General features: G+C 43.8%; 1 protein-coding gene across 2 annotated transcripts in view; it reads right to left on the bottom strand.

Annotated features, from left to right (window-relative positions):
- LOC147463160 (uncharacterized) overlaps window positions 1–21,287 on the bottom strand; it is a 127,105-nt gene extending 105,818 nt beyond the window's left edge. The window contains exons 1-3 of one of the 2 annotated variants that reach the window (XM_086487524.1): window positions 21,111–21,287; window positions 20,759–21,036; window positions 20,573–20,674 (exon numbers count right to left, since the gene is read on the bottom strand). In XM_086487524.1, coding sequence (XP_086343650.1) covers window positions 20,573–20,674; window positions 20,759–21,031 — 375 coding nt within the window. In that variant the 5' untranslated portion in view covers window positions 21,032–21,036; window positions 21,111–21,287. The remainder of the gene's footprint in view (window positions 1–20,572; window positions 20,675–20,758; window positions 21,037–21,110) is intronic. The other variant, XM_086487532.1, reaches the window with a different exon arrangement.
- Window positions 21,288–21,887: the final 600 nt, after the last annotated feature.

Below are 21,887 nucleotides of genomic sequence, written 5' to 3'. Positions count from 1 at the left end.
AAATAGAGCCAGAGACAGAGCTACATTACATATGTCACTGCCCAGCATACTATGAAATACGAGGCCGCTTTCACTGTCTATTCAGAGAGGGTTTTGGGCCACTTTCTAGAGTCATGAGATACCAAGATCAGGGATGCCTCGGATTATACTTACTGAAGATTCGCAAACACAGACAGGACCTCTTGATGAGGGACACAACGAGAGAGATCCAGCAACAGCGGAAAATTACAGATTTCTTTCAGTCACAGACAGAGGAATCCGAGCAGCCCCAACAGCATAACAACACCAGAGGCACCAGAGGCTTGATCAGGCGACAGAGTTGGGGCGGTCCCATCGCCCCGGATGAGGGGGGCCTCTCGACATCGACGCAAATTGTGACAGAGGATCCATACCATACTGGCGCGACACAAGAGCCATCCCGACAGAGTGCCTACCTTGGAGGACATTGAATCTCTATAGCCTTTTGGATACTTGTGTATATGTATATGATGCCTCGACTGTCAGAGAGCTCCATTGTATCAACTCACCCTTTGTATTCCCTTTGTATCAGCTTTCACCCCACCCCTACCCACTATTTCTTTTCAATTCTTTGTACTTTTTGTACCTAGACTTGGTATTAGATTCACCACATGTAATCGTTTGGTCTCATAGGTCATTTTGGCCTTTTGAACATGTTAATATTACAACATTTCACTTCATTTCATATCTCTCTCTCTCTCTCTCTCTCTCTCTCTCTCTCTCTCTCTCTCTCTCTCTCTCTCTCTCTCTCTCTCTCTCTCTCTCTCTCTCTCTCTCGCCTTTCTCTTTGTACACCTCAGTGATCTCTCTTCCCCATAGTTGCCTTGCATATATATGTGGCATTGCAGGTGCTCTCTAGTGTCAGATGATCTTTTTGGAGTCGAGTCAGATTGGAGTCCAAGTGTCCACCTAATCGAAGGCCAATCCGTGTCTTCATTGCATCTTCTATTGCCTATTCTGGCATGGTATCAAAGCCTTGGTGTCTCAACCACCTTGGATGCTCGATGTAGGCTGATCCGTTGCAGTATTGGACTTGATTGAGAAAGAAGATGCTTGTTGTTGTTTCCTGGTTTTTCTCCTGTTCGGGGCTGATTTGGGTATGCAAGAGGCTATGAACCCTCGTCTACTACTTCCCCGTCTTCTACCCTTGATTACCCCGACTTCACTTCACCGAGGGGAACCCCCTGAAGGATTGAAGATGTCGAGCATTGATGGATAGCTTCGCTTTTTCCAGATGGAGTTACATTGTTGTGCCTTCCCACAAGGGAGCAAGCATACGGCTTTTGGATCTAGAGAGGGAGCCATTTTTTCCCTGCTTTCTTCTTCGGAGAGAAATGTTTGGACCGTAGTGGGATCTTCTTCAACATTTGTAGAGCAGGTTACTAAGGCTGTGTTTTTCTGGATTGGCTGATTGGCTGTGTCTTTTGTGATTGCACATTTATCTTGGAGTCATCGACGGATTTATTTGAGGAATCTAAGGAGGCCGATATGGTGTTCCAGCCTTGTCTTCTACAAGCAGACGTGGAGTTTCGGTCCATCTTCAAAGAGGGGTAGTAGGTTGATGATTTAGTTGCACCTTTGTACCAGTCTGTGGTTAATGGATCACACAACAGGGTCTCTTTCCTTTAGGAGCAAAAGATGTTCTTTGATTTTTTTTCTTTACCATCCAAGGATGAAAGATTCAGTTATGGCTGCGATAAACTTTTGTTCATCCGGCATGCAGCAGACTAGGTGCATATTGCCATGCATCTGTTGGAGTAAATTTTAAAGAATGCCTCCATGTTCTCTCTTCACCGATGGTAGTGTGGCCCTACAGATTTGGTCATTCTTATGCCCTTTTGTGAGCTTGTCAATACCAGTGAGGGACAGGTTTGCACTCTCTTATGGGCGTCATGGCATTGTGTTGCACCGGTGAAGTATACTTCCTAGAAATTTCACTCTAGTGTATCATGGCATTGTGTTGCATCTGTGAAACATGCTTCCTAGAAATTTCACTCTAGCACATGAAAAGTTCCGTTTTGGATGAGATAAATTGGTAAAGCTAGTGTTCTGCGAGAATGAGATGACTAGACAGATCATCTGTAATGTGCAACGGAAGTGATTTATGGTGAATGCTTTGGATGAGTGCTCAGAGAGTACTCAAGGTTCCTTTCATTGAATGAGAGAGTTCCTTTTACTTCATGAGAGATGTGCAAAGACCAGAGAGAAAAGAGAGAATGATATTCTGAGTGAAGGTTCTATGAGTGATAGAGAGAAAAAGAAGACTAAAATCAAATGGAGTCCCAAACCCCTCCAAGGACCCCCCCTCTCTATCGCTAGAGAGGTATTTGCTTCAGATTGTACAAATGCTGATACAATGGTCCTAGATGATGGGACGTTGACGGGATCTTGTTGTAGGTGCTTAGATCTACAAGGCTAAGGGCTGAAAACTGAAAACGCTGGGCTGATTTGACTTGGATCTGCAAATTGACGACCAAGCTAGGGCTGAAATCTGAAAACGCTGGGCTGATTTTGCTGCTGAAGCTGACGATGGGCTGATGGCTGAAAAACATTATGGCATGGTACTGTTGGCAAAAACTCCAGGCTAAGTGTAATAGAGTTGGACACTCCAAGCAGAAGATCTACAGCAACACACGTGAGAGAAACCAAAAACAACTGAACTCAACTGAAAATAGAGAGGGGGAGAGAAGAGGAGAGACAACACGACACGGTGGACTTCCGCAAAAAGACACACTCGCCCCAAAGACTGGCACCCCTTCTCGGTATTTCTTTATTATTATGCTTCTCAAAGAACAACGCCCGAGGGTCCTCCTCTCAACGCTCACACGAAAATCTGAGCAGAAGTGAGGCACTTGGCGCGCTTATAAAGGCCCTTGGCCAAGCTCAAAAGCAGTCACATCAAAAGTTGCAATTCCAAAGCATCTGGTGCCAAAAACAAGCACCCCATGGGCTGTCCGTAAAACACGGAAATCCATATCGTGCCATTTCAACAATCAACGCAAAGCACAGAGCGTCCGTACAACGATGCCACATCAGCAGCTCTACACAATTTTGGCTCCTTGCTTTGTTTTTAAGGGGTTTAGGCCCCTTGGCCAAGTTCCATAAGTTGGGATGGGTTAGGTTTTTAAACCTAGCCCCTTCTGGGTTACTCAACCATAATCTGAAAATTGGTAAACTTCTTCTGCCTCTTTTGCTAGGGTTTAGGCCCCTTCTATTTGGCCTCTGTCCTTTAAGAATAGTCACATGGTGGACGGGTATAACCGGCCCGTACAACGTAGAGGGCGGTACTATTTCAATTACCTGTTAACTTTACACAGAGCACTGAGAAGGGAAGAGAACACAGTTGCGTCCAGTGACTAGAATGTCACTGCACACACGAGACCGACACCCTATAGGCCCCAAAGATTGGCGCCCCTTTCGGTATTTCTTTATTCAAATTAAGGTAGACGATCCGACCACTTAGCACAAGCTTTCACAAAGCTGTCCAAACCTGGCGAGGGCTGAAAACGCAGGTTTTCGACCGGATTTCGACAGCATAACGGCGCAAAAACCCCTATAGCTCAAAAACACCTGTCTAGGACGGATTCCCTCGATATCTGGAAGCTTTCTGGTGAGCTGTCACAGAAATTCAGGGGGCTGTAATTCTCTGTTTTTCACTGCCGGGAGCCCAAAAGACTGTACACGCATCCCAAGGCTCTCACGAGGCTCCCCCGATGTTCCCTTGCAATTTAGGTGCGAAACCCTAAACCTGCAGAAAAACACAGCAGGCTGTAATTCCCTGTTTCGGATCGTTTTTAGCGGAGCGAACACGCCTACGCGTGTCCCAAGGGCTCCCGCACGCAATGGGACAGTTCCCCTGTGAATTGGACGAGTTTTCACGCAAGAAAACTCTCCAAACTCGCAATCTTTCGTGATGGAACTGTGCGTAACTGTGGGGGATTAGCAATTAGCTAATCCGGTTCCTGTTCAGAAGGCTCTTGCCTTGGCAAACGCGCATAAACCCCCAGAACTGTACATAGGTCAAATGAGAAGCCCACTAGTGGGGCATAACATACTGTACGTAGGGGAGAAAGAGAGCAATATCTAGCGTGCGGGGCATCACTCCCGTCACCATACTGTGCATAGAGGGCAAGGTAAGCATCCCATAGCTTCTGTACCTGCTACAATCCACCTGAGGCTGAAAATGGCGCCCCCTTTGTTGATATGCAGCTCGTTTTTGCCTCCCAGAGTGGCAGAATCGCTCACAGGCTGACACGTCGCCCAGTTTCCGAGTTTGGGCTTTCCCTGCTAAAAATATCTCAACTGGTGCGTCAGTTGACTTGGCAGCAGAGCAATAAAATGTTCCTCTTTTCATTCCAGAGCTAATGACGCGAACACATTTTCTGGTCAAAAATAGCTGTTCCCTAAATTTTAGGAGATACTTCCATGGCGTCCCTGGCGTCCCTATCGGTCTCCTAACCATCATTGAAGACTACCATTTGACCACCATCTACAATGTGGGTTAATTTACTGGCCCCTTTCAACTTATAAAGTTGCAGTGACTTGACGAGTGGCCCAAATTCCAGTTTGGCGCACACGAGCTTCCATACTCATCAGAATTCAGTGCTAACTGGCCCGGGCAGTCCCTGTCTGACCGACCTAGATCCCCGATGTGAGAAACCCATTTGGCTGTAGCCGTTTCACACTGGCCATGCAATGTCCACTTGCACCTTTTCAAGGGTTTTGGGACAAACAAGTAAAAATAAAATAAATATATCTAATACTTATTTACGGAAGGCAACAGGAAAAATACACCTCCTGGTGACAACGGGGATGGGTCTCCGGGATGTGATGGGCCCCGCGGATAGGGACGTGGCCAAACAGGGGACGAGGGACACGCCAAGGGACACGTGTTAAAAAACACTTGATCTTTGCAGATTTAATACTTGACATATACTAGACAACACTAAGAGCACAAGATTGCAAAGAAAAAGTGGGTTTTGCACTCATATTACATAATACCAAAATATAGCATGCGGTAAGGGCGTGCGCGACACTGCGCAGATTGATGTGGTGATCAATCATCCTACTCAAAGGACAAAAAGTAAAGATGTACAAGTGAAGAGTGGATAAGTAGAGTTTAGCATATATGAGACACTGTCAAATGACAAAAATACAAAAGATGACTCAAAAAGGGAAGGACTCAAGAGTCAAGACTCAAGAGGTCTACATGTTCATGTTGGCCAAAGTCCATTTGCTCCAAAAGATCATCCTCAAGTGGTATTGTCTCAATCTCTCTCTCTGAACCTATCTCTGTCTCTGGGATAGGATCATCCTCTACAAGCGTCGACTCCGCAAAATATCACTTTGATCTGATTTGGAAAGCATCTTCAAATTTGATGAGACATATATGAGATCCTTGGCTCTTTGCACATCAAGACGATTCCTCTTCTTTGAGCCAACATAAGCATACACACTCCAAAGTTGCTCCAAGCAACTCGTAGTGCATGCTTGGCTGAAAATGCGAATAGCAAAATCCTGTACATCGCTCAATCCTGCCCCAAACTCCTCCCACCAAAGAGCACTCCCCATCTCAAAGCAAGCTTGTTGTGCATCACGCATGTGACAAATTTCTCCCTTTCAATCCTGTAAACATTGATTTGCCTCCGAATCTTGGTCTTTCCTCTGGGTTGGGCACAAGGCTCGCAAGGATGGTTTGCCAACCATTCATCACCTCTATCCTTCCATTGGTTCCCTTGTTGAAATCGTGGATCCACTATATAAGCCGTCACATGAAGAGGAGAATGGTAAGCATTCCACCATGACACACAATTCTTGGATCTCCTCGTACCTACAGTATACATAGTACATGGCACATGCACAAGGCTTAAATCAAGATTCACAACAAACTCAAGAGAGTAAACTTGTAAAGCTTAGGGAAAAGTGACTCGTGACTACCTAACGGGGTCGGTCACAAGTTTTTCAAGAGAGGCAACCATGGTGTCCATGGCATCGTATATCTTGCCGATGCAAGGTTTCATGGAATCCAACACGCGCAAGAGGTGGATGATAGGCTTCACCATTTTGGAGATTGTCTTCACTTCCTCCCACCATTCCGGCATGTCAGCCCGTGCTCGGCATGCCACTCCATTGACACTTTTTGCCTCGAGCATTGCCAAGAACCCATCACTAATGAAGAGTCCCCTCAATGCCCGACTACACACACGCAAGCGATGGAGCATAATGAAGTTCAAGGCGAAGCGAGTCTTCGAGTATTTGAGGAGAGCTAGCTTTGACCTCTTTGAAAATTCAACTCTCACCTATTTAGAAAATTCAACATTAAAAATGAAAATTGGCATTCCATATTGAAATTAGATTCGGATGAAATTAGATTCGAATGAAATGAGATTAACACTTAATGGTTACCTTTTCATGATTGTTGACAAAAGTCACCATTGTACTCACATGCTCAATGACGAGGGAAATCCATTCCAAGGCGCCTATATCTTTGGGAAGATTATTGAGGCAATGAGCCATGCAATATATAACCGTGGTTTTTGGATAAAGGGATTCGATGATGGCTCCAGTAGCACGTTGCTATTTTCTCCATCGGTGACGATGGCAATGACATCATGCTTTCCCACCTTCTCAATCGTAAGCGCCCACCCGATGCAAGTACTTGCGCACTCTTCCCAGTCCTTGATACATCATGGGAGTCAATGAAATACATCTTCCCCCGAGAATATGCCACCACACCATGAATGGAGCGACGATGGGTATCACTCCACCCATCCACAATGAGGGATACCCCATTCTTCTTCCATGAAGCCGTTGTGGATGCACATGCCGCCTCCACAACCATCTTCTCCCTATCAAGAAGAGTGGTGTGCAAGCTCTCCAAAGACGGAGGCACATATGTGGATCCAAACTCTCCGATCTTCCGTGCCATTTCTTTAAAATAAGGAGACCTATTGTCCAAAAAAAAGTGTACATTAGTGATGTACATTGTACATACTAAAGATTAAAGCTTAAGCCTTATAGGTTATAGTCTATAGAACTTATCGTGTCACATTGAAAGCAATATGGTCGTGGTAGAAAAATCTTGCCACGGCCACATCTACCTCCTCTTTCAAGGCCAGTTTCCAACTCTCTCCAAGAGTTGCTTGCCGCTTGGGTGGACAAGAATGAGGCAAAGACGACGAAGGATTGGTAGAGGGTGGAGGTAGACGGTCGTCGTCGGTGCTAGTTGATGCACAAAATGATGCCGATGCTATGATGAAAGCCTCCATGGCCATCTCCCTCGGATTCACCGTGCGACGCTTGTTGCGATTCTTTTTGCCTCTTTGATATCCTCAAGAGTTTTCTCAAGGTGTAGGAGCTCTTGCTTCTCTTCATCCAAGACGGTTTGCGAGCAAAATTGAACTTGATGCCCTTTTTTGTGAAGGAAGTGGGAACACATCTTCCTCACAGAACCGTTGCGTTCGTAGCCACAACGGCGGCACTTCCATGGCTTGCTTCCACCTCCAACATCGGACTTGGGAGCAATCACCTCATTCCACCATGTCCATGTGAAGTTGGCGGAGGAAGGGGGTTGAGAAGCGACGGCGGGGCCGGAGGGAGGAGGAGGGCTTAGAGAAGCTCCGGACCCACCTTGAGATGCCATAGATGATAGATATTAGAGAAAGCTCGGAGATCCGAAGAGGAGAGAGGGGTAGGCTTCAAGGAATCGAGGCTCCAAACTTCAAAGTCTCGACTTGGAGGAGAGGAGAGATGGAAAAGAGACAGGGGAAGGAGAGACTGGAGAGGGGAGGGTTACTTGCAAGGCTCAAAGCCTCAAGAGTCAAGGGGCATTGGGCAAGCCTCAAATTTCAAGGCTTGGGCAATGGGCAAGTTTTCTTGAAAGTGGCTTCTCCTTGGGCCTCTTAAAGAGAGAGCCCCCCAAGTGAAACAGCCTTAAACGGCCCCTTTTTTGAATTTCAAAATTTGAAAATTGCCGCCCAGGCGCCTCCTGCCCGCATCCCATCTGCAACTGTCACCGGGGACGCCCGTCCCAGGACGCGTCCCCCCTGCGCACCCTTGTGAGGGACATCTGCACGTCCCATCCCCCCGTCCCGTCACGTGTCCCCCGTTCCGTCCCTGCCAAAGAGGGCCACGTCCCCGGGTCCCCTGTTTCTATGCCTTTAGGCCATGCCACATCATCACTTTGTGACATACCCCCTCTTGAAAGAATTGTAATCGCCCTCAATACACCTACAAAACAGACATAGGACAAAAACTAGTTCAGCAGATATTGACTCTAATTACGTGGCGTACTAGACCACATATATCTAGCACTTGCACGAAGACAACAATCACTGAATATTCACATCACATTCACATCACTATCCCCATCGCAAGCTTAGATGGGAATCATGATCATTGTAACTTATTTAATATTTAGCAATCACATCCAAACCACGTTGATCTTTTCACGGATATCTTGATCTACTAAATCTCGTTACTCACATTCACATCACCCCTAAGGTGAACAAGACAAAATGCTACAGTCATTTCGCCTTTCAGACATGCACTCAAACACTACACACATGAGAGAGCACATGTAACAGATTCAATTAAAGTACTTCCTACTTAAAGTACTTCTTTACATAAAGTCATTCAGCAAAATACTGTCAACCTGTCAATATCCCTGAAATCTCACAAAAAATCAATGACTTTATTCCATCGAGGTAACATGTGACAAAGGAGCCGAGTAACTCCCCTCGTGCAGTCCGCACCGCACCAGATTCAACCTGTTGATTCATCGGTAACTCTTGGAATAGTCAGTGCTAAACCAAAAGCTTTTAAGGAAAAGCTCTATTATGTGAGGAATATCAGCTAAGTCATCCTTCTCCATCCACTTGGCATCAAGAGCCGGATAATTCTTGAACTACCAAATACAGACGTGTCAACTTGCCTTTCATGTTCCTTTCCTTGTGAGCCAGGACCTACTCAAGAATGAGGATTTCCTCTGTCTCTTCCACTTCCGGTTGCTCATCTGGCTCCCTATCCACTGGCACTTCAGCTTTGCAAGGTCTCAATAGACTCACATGAAATCCATCGTGAATCTTTCAAGTATCAAGTACCTTCAATATTAAGGATACTGGAAGTGTAACAGGCTTGGACACTCCAAGCGAGAAATCAATAGCAACACACAAATAGAAACTTCAAGATCACTGAACTTTTCAAAGAGAGAGAGAAAGAAAGAGAGAGTCGAGACGTACGACGTAGTTCCATGCCCAAAGGTATTGGCCCCAGAGTCTAGAGTCCCTTTTGGTACTTCTTTATCATTAATCATTGCAAAGTACAACTCCCGAGGAACCTCTGCTCTCAGACTCTACGTCCAAATGCTTTGCAAAGTGAGGTCCCAACGGCTCTTTTATTCTTACAAGGGATGCCCTAAAAGCAAAGCCCCAAACGCAATCACTTCAGAAGCAGTCAATCCCAAAAGCATCTGGTCAAAAAACAGCCAATGCAATCACGGAAACCCATATAGCTTGCCACGTGGCGTCGCCATCGCAAAATGCGGAATTTTCGTACAATCTGCCACATCAGCATGTCAGCGCAATTCGCAGGTAGTCCGTACAGCTTTGCCACGTCAAAATTACTCATGCAATTTAATTTTCCCTTTGTCCCTTTGGCCCCTTCGGACGGGGTACCATAAGTTGGTTACAACTTATAACTTATAGTCTTTCATTTTTCATTGCAATTTGTTCAGGTTGTCATGCCACATCATCACTTTGTGACATATCCCCCTCTTGAAAGAATTATAATCGCCCTCATTACGCCTGCAAAATCAAACATAAACCAAAAACTAGTTCAGTAGACATTGACTCTAAGTATCGACGCACTAGACGACACAAATTCAACACTTGCACAAAGACAACAGTCACTGAACATCAAATCACATTCAAATCAAATTACATTCAAACCAAATCACATAATATAGAATCCATCGAGATCTAGGACCATGATTCGTGGCAACGTGTTTAGCAATCGCAACTAGATCCACATAGGACCTCACTGATGTCGGATTAACTAATTCTTATTGCGATCACGTCCATAGAATCTCAAGACCAAAATGTTGCAATCATTTTGTCTTTCAAACCTGCACTCAAACACAATCACATGAGTGAGCACTCAAAAATCAGAATCATTTCCAAGAATTCCCATTTCAAAGAACTTTCGTAAAGTCATCCAACAGAATACTGTCAACTCATCAGTATCCCTGAAATCCAAAGGAAAATCAGTGACTTTATTCCATTTGGGTAATCTATGACATAGGAGTGGAGTGACTCCCCTCTTGTGTAGTCCCATCTGCACCAGATCATAGTTTTTTTCTCACGCGTTGGATTGGACAACGAAGCTTCCGGACGCACCTGCGTATGGAGGACGTCCAATTGAGCTTTTTGGACGTGGGCAGGGGAAATTTTAACGAAAAGGCATTTTGGATGAATTGCGCATTTTGCCTAAGTGAAAGCCTGCTCGCCCGATTTCTGCAAATAATTGCACTTATTTTCTATACAAGCAAGTCCCCCTTGACCCGTTGTGGCCAGTGGGCTTGAGCCCTTGAAAGTTGCGCCCTACCTACCTTCACGCCGTACGGCATCACCCTGTGGGCTGCTGTGTATCAAGGTTTGCAGATGGGTCGAACCAAGCACCCTAAGTGGCAATACGTGGAAAAATTGAAGGCTCAAAAGAAAGGACAATGGACATATAAATATATCTATTGTGGGCATACTTGAGACAGAGGTCCCTATCGTATTCGCACACATTTGTTGTCCATCTCTGGCCGTGGTGTAGGCCCATATGAGAAAGTGTCAGATGCCGTTAAAGAGATTGTCTTAAGATTACATACAGATGCAGCCGGTGATGGGAAGGACCCAAATGCACATGTAGATGCTTTGGTGAATGATTTGGGAGGTGATGCCTCGCAATCTCAAGGAGATGCCTCAGGCTCAATGTGCACATGTAAGTGCCAGTGGTGCTTCCAAATCAAATATGGGATCCTCAAGCAAGAAGAGGAAGGTTGTACAAGGGCCTTTGGCAAGTCCATTTCGCTTGCGAGCACGCAAGCAAGTAGACCAAGCCTTGTGCAGGTTTTTTATGCAGAGGACATTCCTGAATGTAAAGTGAGGAGTCCTTTCTTCTTGGAAATGGTCAAGGCAATAGGACAAGTTGGTCCATCTTATGCGCCTCCCTCGTACAATGCTTTGCACACCACGGAGTTGAATGATGAGGTCAAATGCATTGGTCATGAGATCATGGGTGTGCGCGATAAATGGAAGAAACATGGATGCACAATGTGATGGATGGTCTGACAATAGACGCAGGCCTATCATTAACTTTCTTGCATTCTCTATACATGGCTCTGTGTTTTTGAAATCTATGGACACATCTGGTGAGATAAAGACGTCAGAGTTTATTTTCAAGCACCTCAAGGATGTGATTCTTGAGGTAGGACCCTCCAATGTTGTGTAGGTATGCATGGATAATGCAAGTAATTGTGTTGGCGTTGAGCAAATGATTGAAGAGAAATGGAAGCACATTTTTTCACGAGATGTGCATGCCATTGCTTGGACCTCTTGTTTGAGCATATTGGGAAGCTTCCTTGGATTGCAAAGATTCTTGATGATGCAACAAAAATTGTGACATTTGTTAGAAGGAAGTCCTCTGTCTTGGCATTGTTTCAAACGGTTAGCAAGAAAGAATTGGTAAGCCGGCTGCCACTCGATTTGCCTACTACGTCATCATGTTGGCTAATTTTGTGGATGAGAGATGTATACAAGATGTACGTAGGCTTATGATTGATGCAAAATTTGTGAAGGTGAAGGCATCCAAGACTAGAAATAAGATGACATGATTGAACAATAAAAGCAGATTTACTAGAACAAAAACGAGAAATTCTAAATAATTGAGAGCAAATGACACCGTACTTAGCTAAAAGAGAAATGTTCGAAGAAATGTGAGGCATACATATGATATTTAGATGGGTATATTCTGGTTCAAGGAGTTTATCATAAATATCTACTTCTAATCCCAAGGGAGTCTGAAAAATCATAAGGTCTAAAAAATCACATTTGTGGTACAGTTAAGTTCACAAAACTCCTTAGGATAAATTCCTCCACCTACACAACTTGAATTCAAGTACATAAAATCTTGAAAAGAAGGAACATCAGGAACAAAAAGATCATCTACAAAGCATCTTACATTGCATAACTTGTACAAAAATATTGGGCAAGTGTTAGCAAGGACAAGACGCTCCATAAAATCAAACTCATAAGTAAAAAGATAGAAATTAACAAGAAAAACAGCACAATTGTGCCCATAGGGATACCAATTGTTTGCTTGAAAAGAGAGTCACCGACGGTTATATATAAATTGTCCAAAAGAAAATCTAACTAAGATATGATGTCAATGTCATCTACAATCCTGGTGAATCTCTTTCTTCCGTTGTCTACATCTACATTCTTACTTTCTAACCATAAGAAGTCAAAGTTCAAGGCTGACTTTTCTACTAGCAATGCCTTGTACCTATCCTTCTCAAGCTTGTATGCAAAAACTTTTGAAAAAAGAGACCTTACTCTGAATTTAAGGTCCTCCAAATTTGGCTTCGTATATAGCATTGTAAAGTCAAAAGTTTGGAGACATAAAGGAGAAGATTTCTCCTTAAGGCTTCTTGAAGAGATCAAAAACTTTATAGCAGGAATCACACCTACTGAATCATTTAAAATCCAACTTGAATCGGTAGGTACGTCTATTTCCTCTAGCATATTTTTCCACAATTCATTTACGCTACGTAAAATGGCTTTGAAACAATAACTAGGCCATTTGGAAACCTCGGTCAAAGAGGTGTTACAAGAAGCAGCTATAAATCTAAACTTTATAGGGTTCTTGTGGAGCTTCCAAACGGTATATAAAAATGGTAATTTAGGTTGGCACTTGAAACCAAAAGACTTACAAAGTTTTGATGTTTCAAGATAACCTCTTGCATCAAAAGATCACAACCATTGTAAGTCTGAGAGTTCACTTCACCTAACAAGCATTCTAAGTAGAACTTTTTGCACGTACCAACAAAGTTATTAGAGCACTTATCTACGTAAGAGATTACAAAATCACGATTAAATTTCCCAACGCAAAACGCAGAATTTCCGTACGATCTGCCACGTGTATGTCAACGCGATTCGCAGTCAGTCCGTATAGCTTTGCCATGTCAACATTACTCGCGCAATTTAATTTTTCCTTTGTCCCTTTGGCCCCTTCGGACAGGGTACCATAAGTTGGTTACAACTTATAACTTATAGTCTTTCATTTTTCACTGCAATTTGTCCAGGTTGTCATGCCATGTCATGACTTTGTGACATATACATCATTTATCTTTTCTTGTATCTGGAAAGGTCCATAGTATCGTATACTTAGCTTTGGAAAAAGCATCTCCTTACCCTTCCGTTTTGATAAATGTGCCTTCTCAAACCGGAGTAGCACCCAATCATCTTCCTTCGATTGCAAGTCACGTCGATGATTGTCTGTTGCCTTCTTATGCCATGCTTGAGACTTCTCCAAAGCCTCACATACCTTGGCAAAAGCAGTGTCCAGATCCTCTGTATACAATTCTACTACAAAAATCTTAGCTTTGGTGCCAAAAATAGGTGGAACCTTCCTCACACCCTCAATAATCTAAAATGGTGCCTTCCTTGTAGACATATGAATTGTGTTATTATAAGTAAACTCCACCAAGGGCAAAAACTTCTCCCATAGAGTCTTCTCATTAGAGATGTATGACTTTAACCAAGTCCAAGACCACTAAATTGGCTATCTCCAACTGCCCATATGTCTGTGGGTGAAACAAGGACGAGAATTTAAGCCATGTGCCTATATTCTCCCAGATTGCACTCCAAAACAAACTCGTAAATCAGGAATCTCGATCTAAGACTAAAGATTCAGGCATACCATGTAATTTGAAAATCTGCGAGACAAACAGGTTAGCCAAACGGTCGATTTTAATTGTTTTCTTTAGCGGAATGAAGTGTGTCTATTTATTGAATTGAATGATGATCGTCCAAATGCCATCATGTCCCCACTCTAAGTCTTCAGAAGATCAAAAATGAAGTCCATTGCTATACTCTCCCAAGGTCGGCTAGGAATGGGTAAAGGTTGTAGGAGACCTGGTGCCTTGTGCCAATCCACCAAACAACTGCGAACAAACTCGTCCACATCCTTTTCAAGCCTTGGAATGGGTAAAGGTTGTAGGAGACCTGGTGCCTTGTGCCAATCCACCAAACAAATGCGAACAAACTCGTCCACATTCTTCTGAGCCTTGGCCAATAGAAATATTTCTCCACACCTTTCAAGGTGGTGTCAATGCCTGGATACCCAGTAAAAGGTGGACTAGGACATTCTCTCGGAACCTTGTTCTTCAACCCTTGAGTAACACACAACATGGTCTTCACATTATATATCCTTCCTTTAGAGCATGGCCTGCAAGTCTCTCCCCACTCTGCAACCATTCAAATATGTCTGTAAAATCTAGATCTGTGGCACAACAATCAACCATATCCTCGAAGTTTTGATGGTGGATCGCCAAAATAGCCGGTATCTGTGGTTTTCGAGACAATGCATCTGCCACCAAGTTCTTCTTTCCCTTAACATGGACGATTTGAAAATGAAACTGCGACAAAATGTTTGCCCATCACATCTGCTTAACCGAAAGTTGCTTTTGGGACAAAAAGTATCTCAAGCTCTTGTGATTGGTGCACTATAAAATCTACTCCAAGTAGAAAATGGCGCTACTGAGTAAGAGCATGGATGATTGTCAATAGCTCCTTCTCATAGATCTACACGACCCTATCTATTCGCGAGAACATTCTACCCTCATAAGCTACAACATGGCCCTCCTGCATTTAGACCACCCCTATACTGCATCCACATGCATCGCACTAGACTTCAAAGTGTTTCTGCAAATCTAATAGAATCAACACTGGCCCAATTGTCAACTAAGCCTTGCAGTAATTTCTGATGGTCCTAGCAAAAGGAACCGCTTTCTGAGTCGAAATGTGTAATGGACAAGCAATCTCCACATACTTTCAAATGAACCACCTATAGTACGAACATAAGCCCAAAAAGCTGCGAACTTCATGTACATTCTTCAAATCTGGCCAGTCTCTAATAGTTTCGACCTTGGCCGGGTCAATCTTTACACCCTCCAAAGAGACAAAGTGCCCCAAAAATTGTCTCTCTAGCAAGAAAAACTCGCTCCTTTTCCCATTAACCACCAATCTATGTTGTCGTAATGCGTGAAAACCTGTAAGAGATGGTGTCTATGCTCTACCTCACTTTAAGAGAATACGATGATGTAAGAGATGGTGTCTGTGCTCTTCCTCACTTTCAGAGAATACGATGATGTCGTCAAAAAAGGTACCCACAAATGACCGGTACTCTCGAAAAATCATGTTGTCAAGTGCAGCGGAATTGTTTAAGGATTTAGCAACGATCTAGAACTCCGCACAAACACAAGGTTACTTCACTTTACTTGAAAAGAGAAATTGAATTGAACACAATGAAGGAGAGAGAGAGAGAGAGAGAGAGAGAGAGAGACGGCATAGCAAGGCGGATCCCAACCACCCATGGCAACACCCCTTCCTAGTGCCCCTAGAACTGCCTCTGCGGATGGCCCCATTTCCTTTGGCGCAATTCCAAGTCAAGCCGCAAATTCGCGTTGCCTTTCACATAGGAACACGCTCGTCGTACTTTTGAGTGTTCGGAAAAGCGCCCTTTCGAGAAAACAATGTCAAACTGTTGAATGAAGGCAAGAGCTTTGTGGGTGTCCTTATATCTTGTAAAGGTGTCAAATTTAAGTACTTGCCCACCCTCTTTAAAATCCTTGGTCTTCCCACCCTTTTGTTCAAGTTGATCAAACTAACTCAATCTGTAGCCTCGTCTCCACCTTGTGCCAAACATTGACTCATCCGGACTGTCGGAGGACGAGGTATCCTCGTCAGATGTCAAAATACTTTTTGTGCTTTCGGGATCCTTTCCGAAATCTACTCTTCTTGCTCTTCCGTGTCCTTCTGAGCTTATAGTGCTTCACGTCCTCCTCACTAGAGTCGGAGGAAGAGGAAGTCTCCGAGCTGTTTGAAGGCAAAGATAAACTAGGGTAAAACTCAAAGCGTACCCTTGGATTTGCTACCTGCTTCGGATGTGGATTTCCAACCTAAGTAGCCGTGGTAATCCGCTACGGGAAAAGGGATCAAATCCTTCATAGACGAAGAATCGCCGATACCACTGTAATAGACTTGGACACTCCAAACCGAAGATCTACAGCCACACACATGAAAGAAACTCGAAACAACTGAACTGAACTAAAAATAGAGAGGGAGAGAGAAAAGGAGAGATGACACGGCATGGTGGAGTTCCGCACGCTGATGCACTGGCCCCAAAGACTTTCCCCCTTCTTGGTAGTTCTTTATTATTATGCTTCTCAAAGTACAACCTCCAAGGGTAGTCCTCCTCCTCTCAAACTCAAAAGCAATTGCATGAAAAGCTGCAGTTCCAAAAGCATTGGAGCCCAAAAGCAAGCCCCCCACGGACTGTCCGTAAAACGCGGAAATCCGGACGGTGCTGCGTCTATAGTCTGCGAAAAACGTAGAGCGTCCGCACGGCGATGCCACATCAGCAACTCTATGCAATTTTGGCTCCTTGGTTTATTTTTAGGGGTTTTACACCCTTGACCAAGTTCCATAAGTTGGGATGGGTTAGGTTTTTAAACCTAACCCCTTTTGGGCCACTCGACCATAATCTGCAAGTTGGTAAACTTCTCCTGCCTCTTTCGCTAGGGTTTAGGCCTCTTCTTACCGGCCTCTATCCTATAGGCCATGCGACGTCCTCACTTTGTGACACCAAGGCAAGGGTGTTAGGGCTGCTATGGGCACCTGCAGTACTGGTACTGACTTATCTCGGAGAGGTGACCCCCAAGGTCACCTATATAGGTACAAATGTCTACCCCCAGGACTTCTATTATGCTGCCTATAATGTCACTTATTAATAAGTTGAGAGACTCCTAATAAGAGGTTCTTCGTATGCAGATAATTCCCAGGCTTGGTACTAATGTAATTGTAGTGAAACACCTCCCAGTGCCTACACCTAGCAAACCAATTGTGCTCATGTGCAATCAGAGGGTATGCAACTACTCTTAAGCACCTGGACATGCACATTCTAAGCACAAGCTCACAAAGGTGTTCTTGGTTGTCCTAAACCCTAGGAGTAGGGGTTAGCTGTAATGTGCAGCAGAAGTGAATGATAGTGTATACTAAGGATGAGTGATCAGTGTGTCTGAAGGTTCCTTTTACTGAAGGGAAGGGAGAGCCTTCCTTGACTTAATGAAAGATTGTGAAATAGACCAAAACAAAAGAGAAAATTGTGAGAGAAAGTGTTGAGTGATAGAGAGAGAGAGAGAGAGAGAGAGAGAGAGAGAAGATCAACACCAGAGGGGGTCCCAAACCCCCCCAAGGGCCCCATTCTCTAGCAATAGAGAGGTATTTCCTTTAGATTGCACAAAATCTGGTACAATGGTTCTAAATGTTGAGATGCTCTGATCTGTTGTCGTCGGCTACAATGATGGCCGAAAACTGAAAAACGCTAGCTGAACTGAGGGCTGAAAGCTGAAAACGCTGTCTTGGCTGCGATGGAAAAGGCGACCACGACCAGGGTGTGGCTAATCTATTGTGGTACTTCGGCGGAATGCCAATGGAAAGAGAAAACGCTGCTGCTGCTGCTGAAAAACAGTGATGCAAAAACGTTGAATGCTACTTGAGAAAAACGCCAGAGCTCCATTGGTACTGTAGGTGCTACTTGGTGCTACTGCTCTCTGGCTTCTTCTGGTGATCTCTAGCGCCCAAGGGGTAGCATATATAGGTGCAAAGAACTGGGTTGAGCAGGCTGCCCTACAGCCCCACGACAAGGAAAATGAAAGGTCATTTACTTATAAAAATGCCTTGTAAGAGGTTGTTCACGCGCTGTTGGGAAAAATGGTCCTGTGCGGTGAAAATGCTTATGCTTGATGCAAGGTACTGATGCTAGTGCTAATGGGTTGTGCAATCAGAGGGTATGCAGCTAGTGCCTAGACATGCACGTGCTGCGTACAGGCTCACATAGGTGCCAAAACACTTCCTAGGCTAACCTAATCCCTAGCAGTAGGTACAGCTTGTCCACATGCACACAGGGTTAGATGTGCACGTGACATTAGCTTGTCTGTATGCACGTAGGGTTAAAGCTGCACGTGACATCCACCCCCTTTTCAACATGAGGTTCTGGTACCGAGCAGCATGGGTAGCCAGTAGGGGATGGCAAGTGGGGATGGTCAAACCTAAGCTTTAAAGGGGAAAAGAAGCCCCAATTTTAATATTCTTAATTTTGACCTTTTTTTTGCAGCACTATAGCGGGCATACCTTTGGGGTCTTTGAGGTCTTATTTGAGATTAAAAATAAGCCCATTCGGCTCCCTCTTCCAAGCTGCAATTATCAAGTACTACAGCATGCGATCCTTGCAAGGTGCTTTAAGTTCTCTCTTGCCTCGAACCGTCAAGTTCTCTTGCCTTCAAGGCTCAAGCATTTTAGAATCGGGGCTTGGGGCCTCTATTTCCACCTCCAAGTGCTCCCTCTATCTCCATCTCCCCTAAACCTCCAATTAGGAACCTCTCCATCTTTCACTTTCTCAATCTCAACCATCCCTCTTTTCATTTCGGCTCTCTTCATCCATTTTCACTCTCTTTGGTTTCAACTTTCTATCCACTCTTCATCTCCAATTTCTCCATTATCCTCCATCATCTCTACAAACCTCCTGAATCTCTCCTTATAATCTAAAGACTACAGCCATATGGATGATAAAAGGTGTGGTGAAAGACGGATTAAATTCTCGTCAAATATCTGCTCATTGTGTTTATCTCTCACAGTAGATCAAGTGACCTTTCAAAGAGATTAAAAGTTCAAGCATTTTTTGGTTGCCGTTTTTTCCCCTATCCAGGACGGCCCTCTTGCCCATCCCATGTTACTATTCATGCCAAAGAGTGTATTGTCTAGCGAGGACAATCATTAGCATGTCATGAAGTCCACCGTCCGCCCAAGAATCGGAATTCTTTTGTAAATATAATCGGAGACGATTACTTTTCTCCCAAAAAAAAAGCGAGGAGGGGAGGGGGCGTTAGTATATGTCACAACTTGGTGACGTGGCATGACCCACTGGACCAAAAAGACAAAGAGAATGCCAAGGCCAAGCCGCACCAGAAAGGAGGATCAAAATGAGAGCATATGCATCCGTAAAACACAGCCTAAGAGGAGCCACGATTCACGCCAGAATTTTCAGGATGGTACAAAATTGATAATGTGGCTCTTTCTGGCGACTATTATGAAAAGCACTGACTTTTTTAGATGCTTTTGAGGCATCAACTTTTTAATCAATTAAGTTTTTGTATCAGTTATTCAAAGCTAGCAAAAACCAAGTGCCTGAAAATTAATGCCTTGAGTGGATCACCTGGCCCTGGTGTAGTGGCAAATTGTTGGGATGAGTGCTCCTCCAAGTAGTTGTATCAAAGATCAATAATCAAGAAATCTTGCAAGGGGTGCCAAGATCGGGGGCCAGTGCATCTGGAAGTGGAACTCTACCAATCTGAGTCTCATCTCAAGTATAAGTATTTTATTTCAGTCAAAGTGCTTGAAGTGTTAAAGTTTGTTCCAATTGTTACTTTCCGTTGGCATGTGGTGCCCTTCTGATTACGTGTCATAGTGTCTCCAAGTGGTCTTCAAACCTTCTTGCCATAATACCACAGAAGGATCAAGAAAAAAGCACACGAGAGGGCACACAATGTGAGAGGAAGAATGGCAGAGGATGACCAAACAAGATAAGGGATTGCTCATAAAACTAGATAATGAGATTAAGGTCCAGAGGGTCAATTATATACTGATATAAGTGACCTAGAGTCTAGAAAAATGAGGACCCTCAAAAATGTGACACGTCATCATAAAAACTAATAAAAAAGGGCAAAATGGACTGAAAAAGGCGTATGCAAAGCCATTATGGCCATACAGCCATGAGAGGCAACATAGAATGCCACCATCTGATGATGACATATCTCCAACTGTATATAAGCGCACCCGTGGCTTTTTTATGTACTTGGACATTTTAACCATTTTTGTCAAATGTTTTGCACCTTGATGGTCCAATGGGTCACCATTGCCTTTTTTCAATTTGTTTCACAAAATGTGCAAGTAGAACTTGTAAGGAGGACACTTGAATGGCAAACTCGTAGATTGAAACATCACTGACAGCTGGTGGCCAGAGTCAAGAGTTTATATTTAGGAAGCCATTAAGGCACCATATGCTTGTGTATAAATGCTTACATTACATACTAATAGTGGACTTACTCTTCATTTGATTTCTAATGACACATTTCAAAACTTATTAGATTGAGAAATACACAAGCATGTTATTGAAAAAAACTTATTATTAGCAACATGCACATTTGCCACAAAGATGTACAGCAACTCACAGGATATGCCGTTAAAGCACAAGGTCCCAAAACAGTTCGGGAGCACTGTATTGCTTCGTCTTGGGCTTGCCTTCCTCCAGTCCGCAGCAGCTCTATAAATTTCTGTTCCCAAAAAATCAAACTAGATGCAGAAAGGAACCTGGATTTATGGGCTGCGACACTTTACAATACCAAAAAAAAATTGACCTGCTTATGCAATCGAAAAAGAAGCCTCTGATCTTGTAAAACCAAAGGTGCGTGTCGCTTAAGCAACTCCAAAGCTTCACTGACAAAACCGTGTTCTATCAATCCGCGAATGTGGCTTATGGTGGAGCGAAGCACGAAGCCATTTAGACTCTTATCACTTTCCAGCAGTAGCTGTTCAGCTTCTGCATAATCTAGAACAAGTGCATCCAAGGCATTCCAATTGACAGGAACCTTTTCAAAGATGCTCTCATCCATGTCGGCTGTGAATAGCATAAAACCTAGTAACCAGAAGGAAAATTGAACTGCTTTCTACAACGGAAAACTACAGGATCTTATGCAGTTATAAGCTTACCACGAAGTAGCGATGGCGTCAAGGCCAAGAACCGCTAACAGGAGCACGTAGATTACACTGAAGGAGGAAATCACGAGCGCAGCATCAAGCTTGCTGTCTTGGTACGTGGCAACTGCGAGGGGGGGAGAAATTTGAGCTATAAGTCGGTCTTCGGGAAAAAACAGGTTTCTCGATTATTTACGTTCTGAAATTCCAAAATACCGACCAGATTTTAACCTTGTCTTGAAGACATTCTTATGCATATGAGTGTAAAGAACCCACAAATTCTGACACAAATTTGGAAGAATCAAAAAGGTAGCATCTTTCTCTTTGGTTGGAAAATATGTTGCTCATAAGGGTCTACCTCTGTGTGTGTGTGTGTGTGTGAGAGAGAGAGAGAGAGTGAGAGAACTAGAACTTTTCGGGGTAAAAGGGAGAGATAAGTGACCGACATTACATAGTCATGGCCCGTCGAGTATTGTCTTGCAAAGGGTGAGGTAAGGCTAATTTTAATATGAGAATTCCTCCAAGAAGGTCAGCTCAATCTTGAAGCATCCCAAGTAAATCTATGGCAAGTAATCCAAAAGAAGGGATTATTAGTACTGAGCAAATCATCTACGAACCTAGAGGTAATGTTAAATAATGAAAGTGTTTTTGCTTGCTTTGGATGAGCCATTTTTGAAACCAACCAATTATATTCAAAACATAACAAGTACAAATTACACATGATGGGTGAGCAACAAAACCCCATCGAAATTGTGATATTTTTTCTGTAGCAAGATTCACCCAATTGCACAA

Source organism: Adiantum capillus-veneris, chromosome 2 (genome assembly GCF_014529385.1).
Source record: "Adiantum capillus-veneris isolate H3 chromosome 2, ASM1452938v2, whole genome shotgun sequence".
In the NCBI taxonomy this organism is placed as follows: domain Eukaryota; kingdom Viridiplantae; phylum Streptophyta; class Polypodiopsida; order Polypodiales; family Pteridaceae; genus Adiantum; species Adiantum capillus-veneris.
The sequence above is the reverse complement of the archived record's forward strand: the minus strand, read 5'-3'. Positions and strand labels throughout refer to the sequence as shown.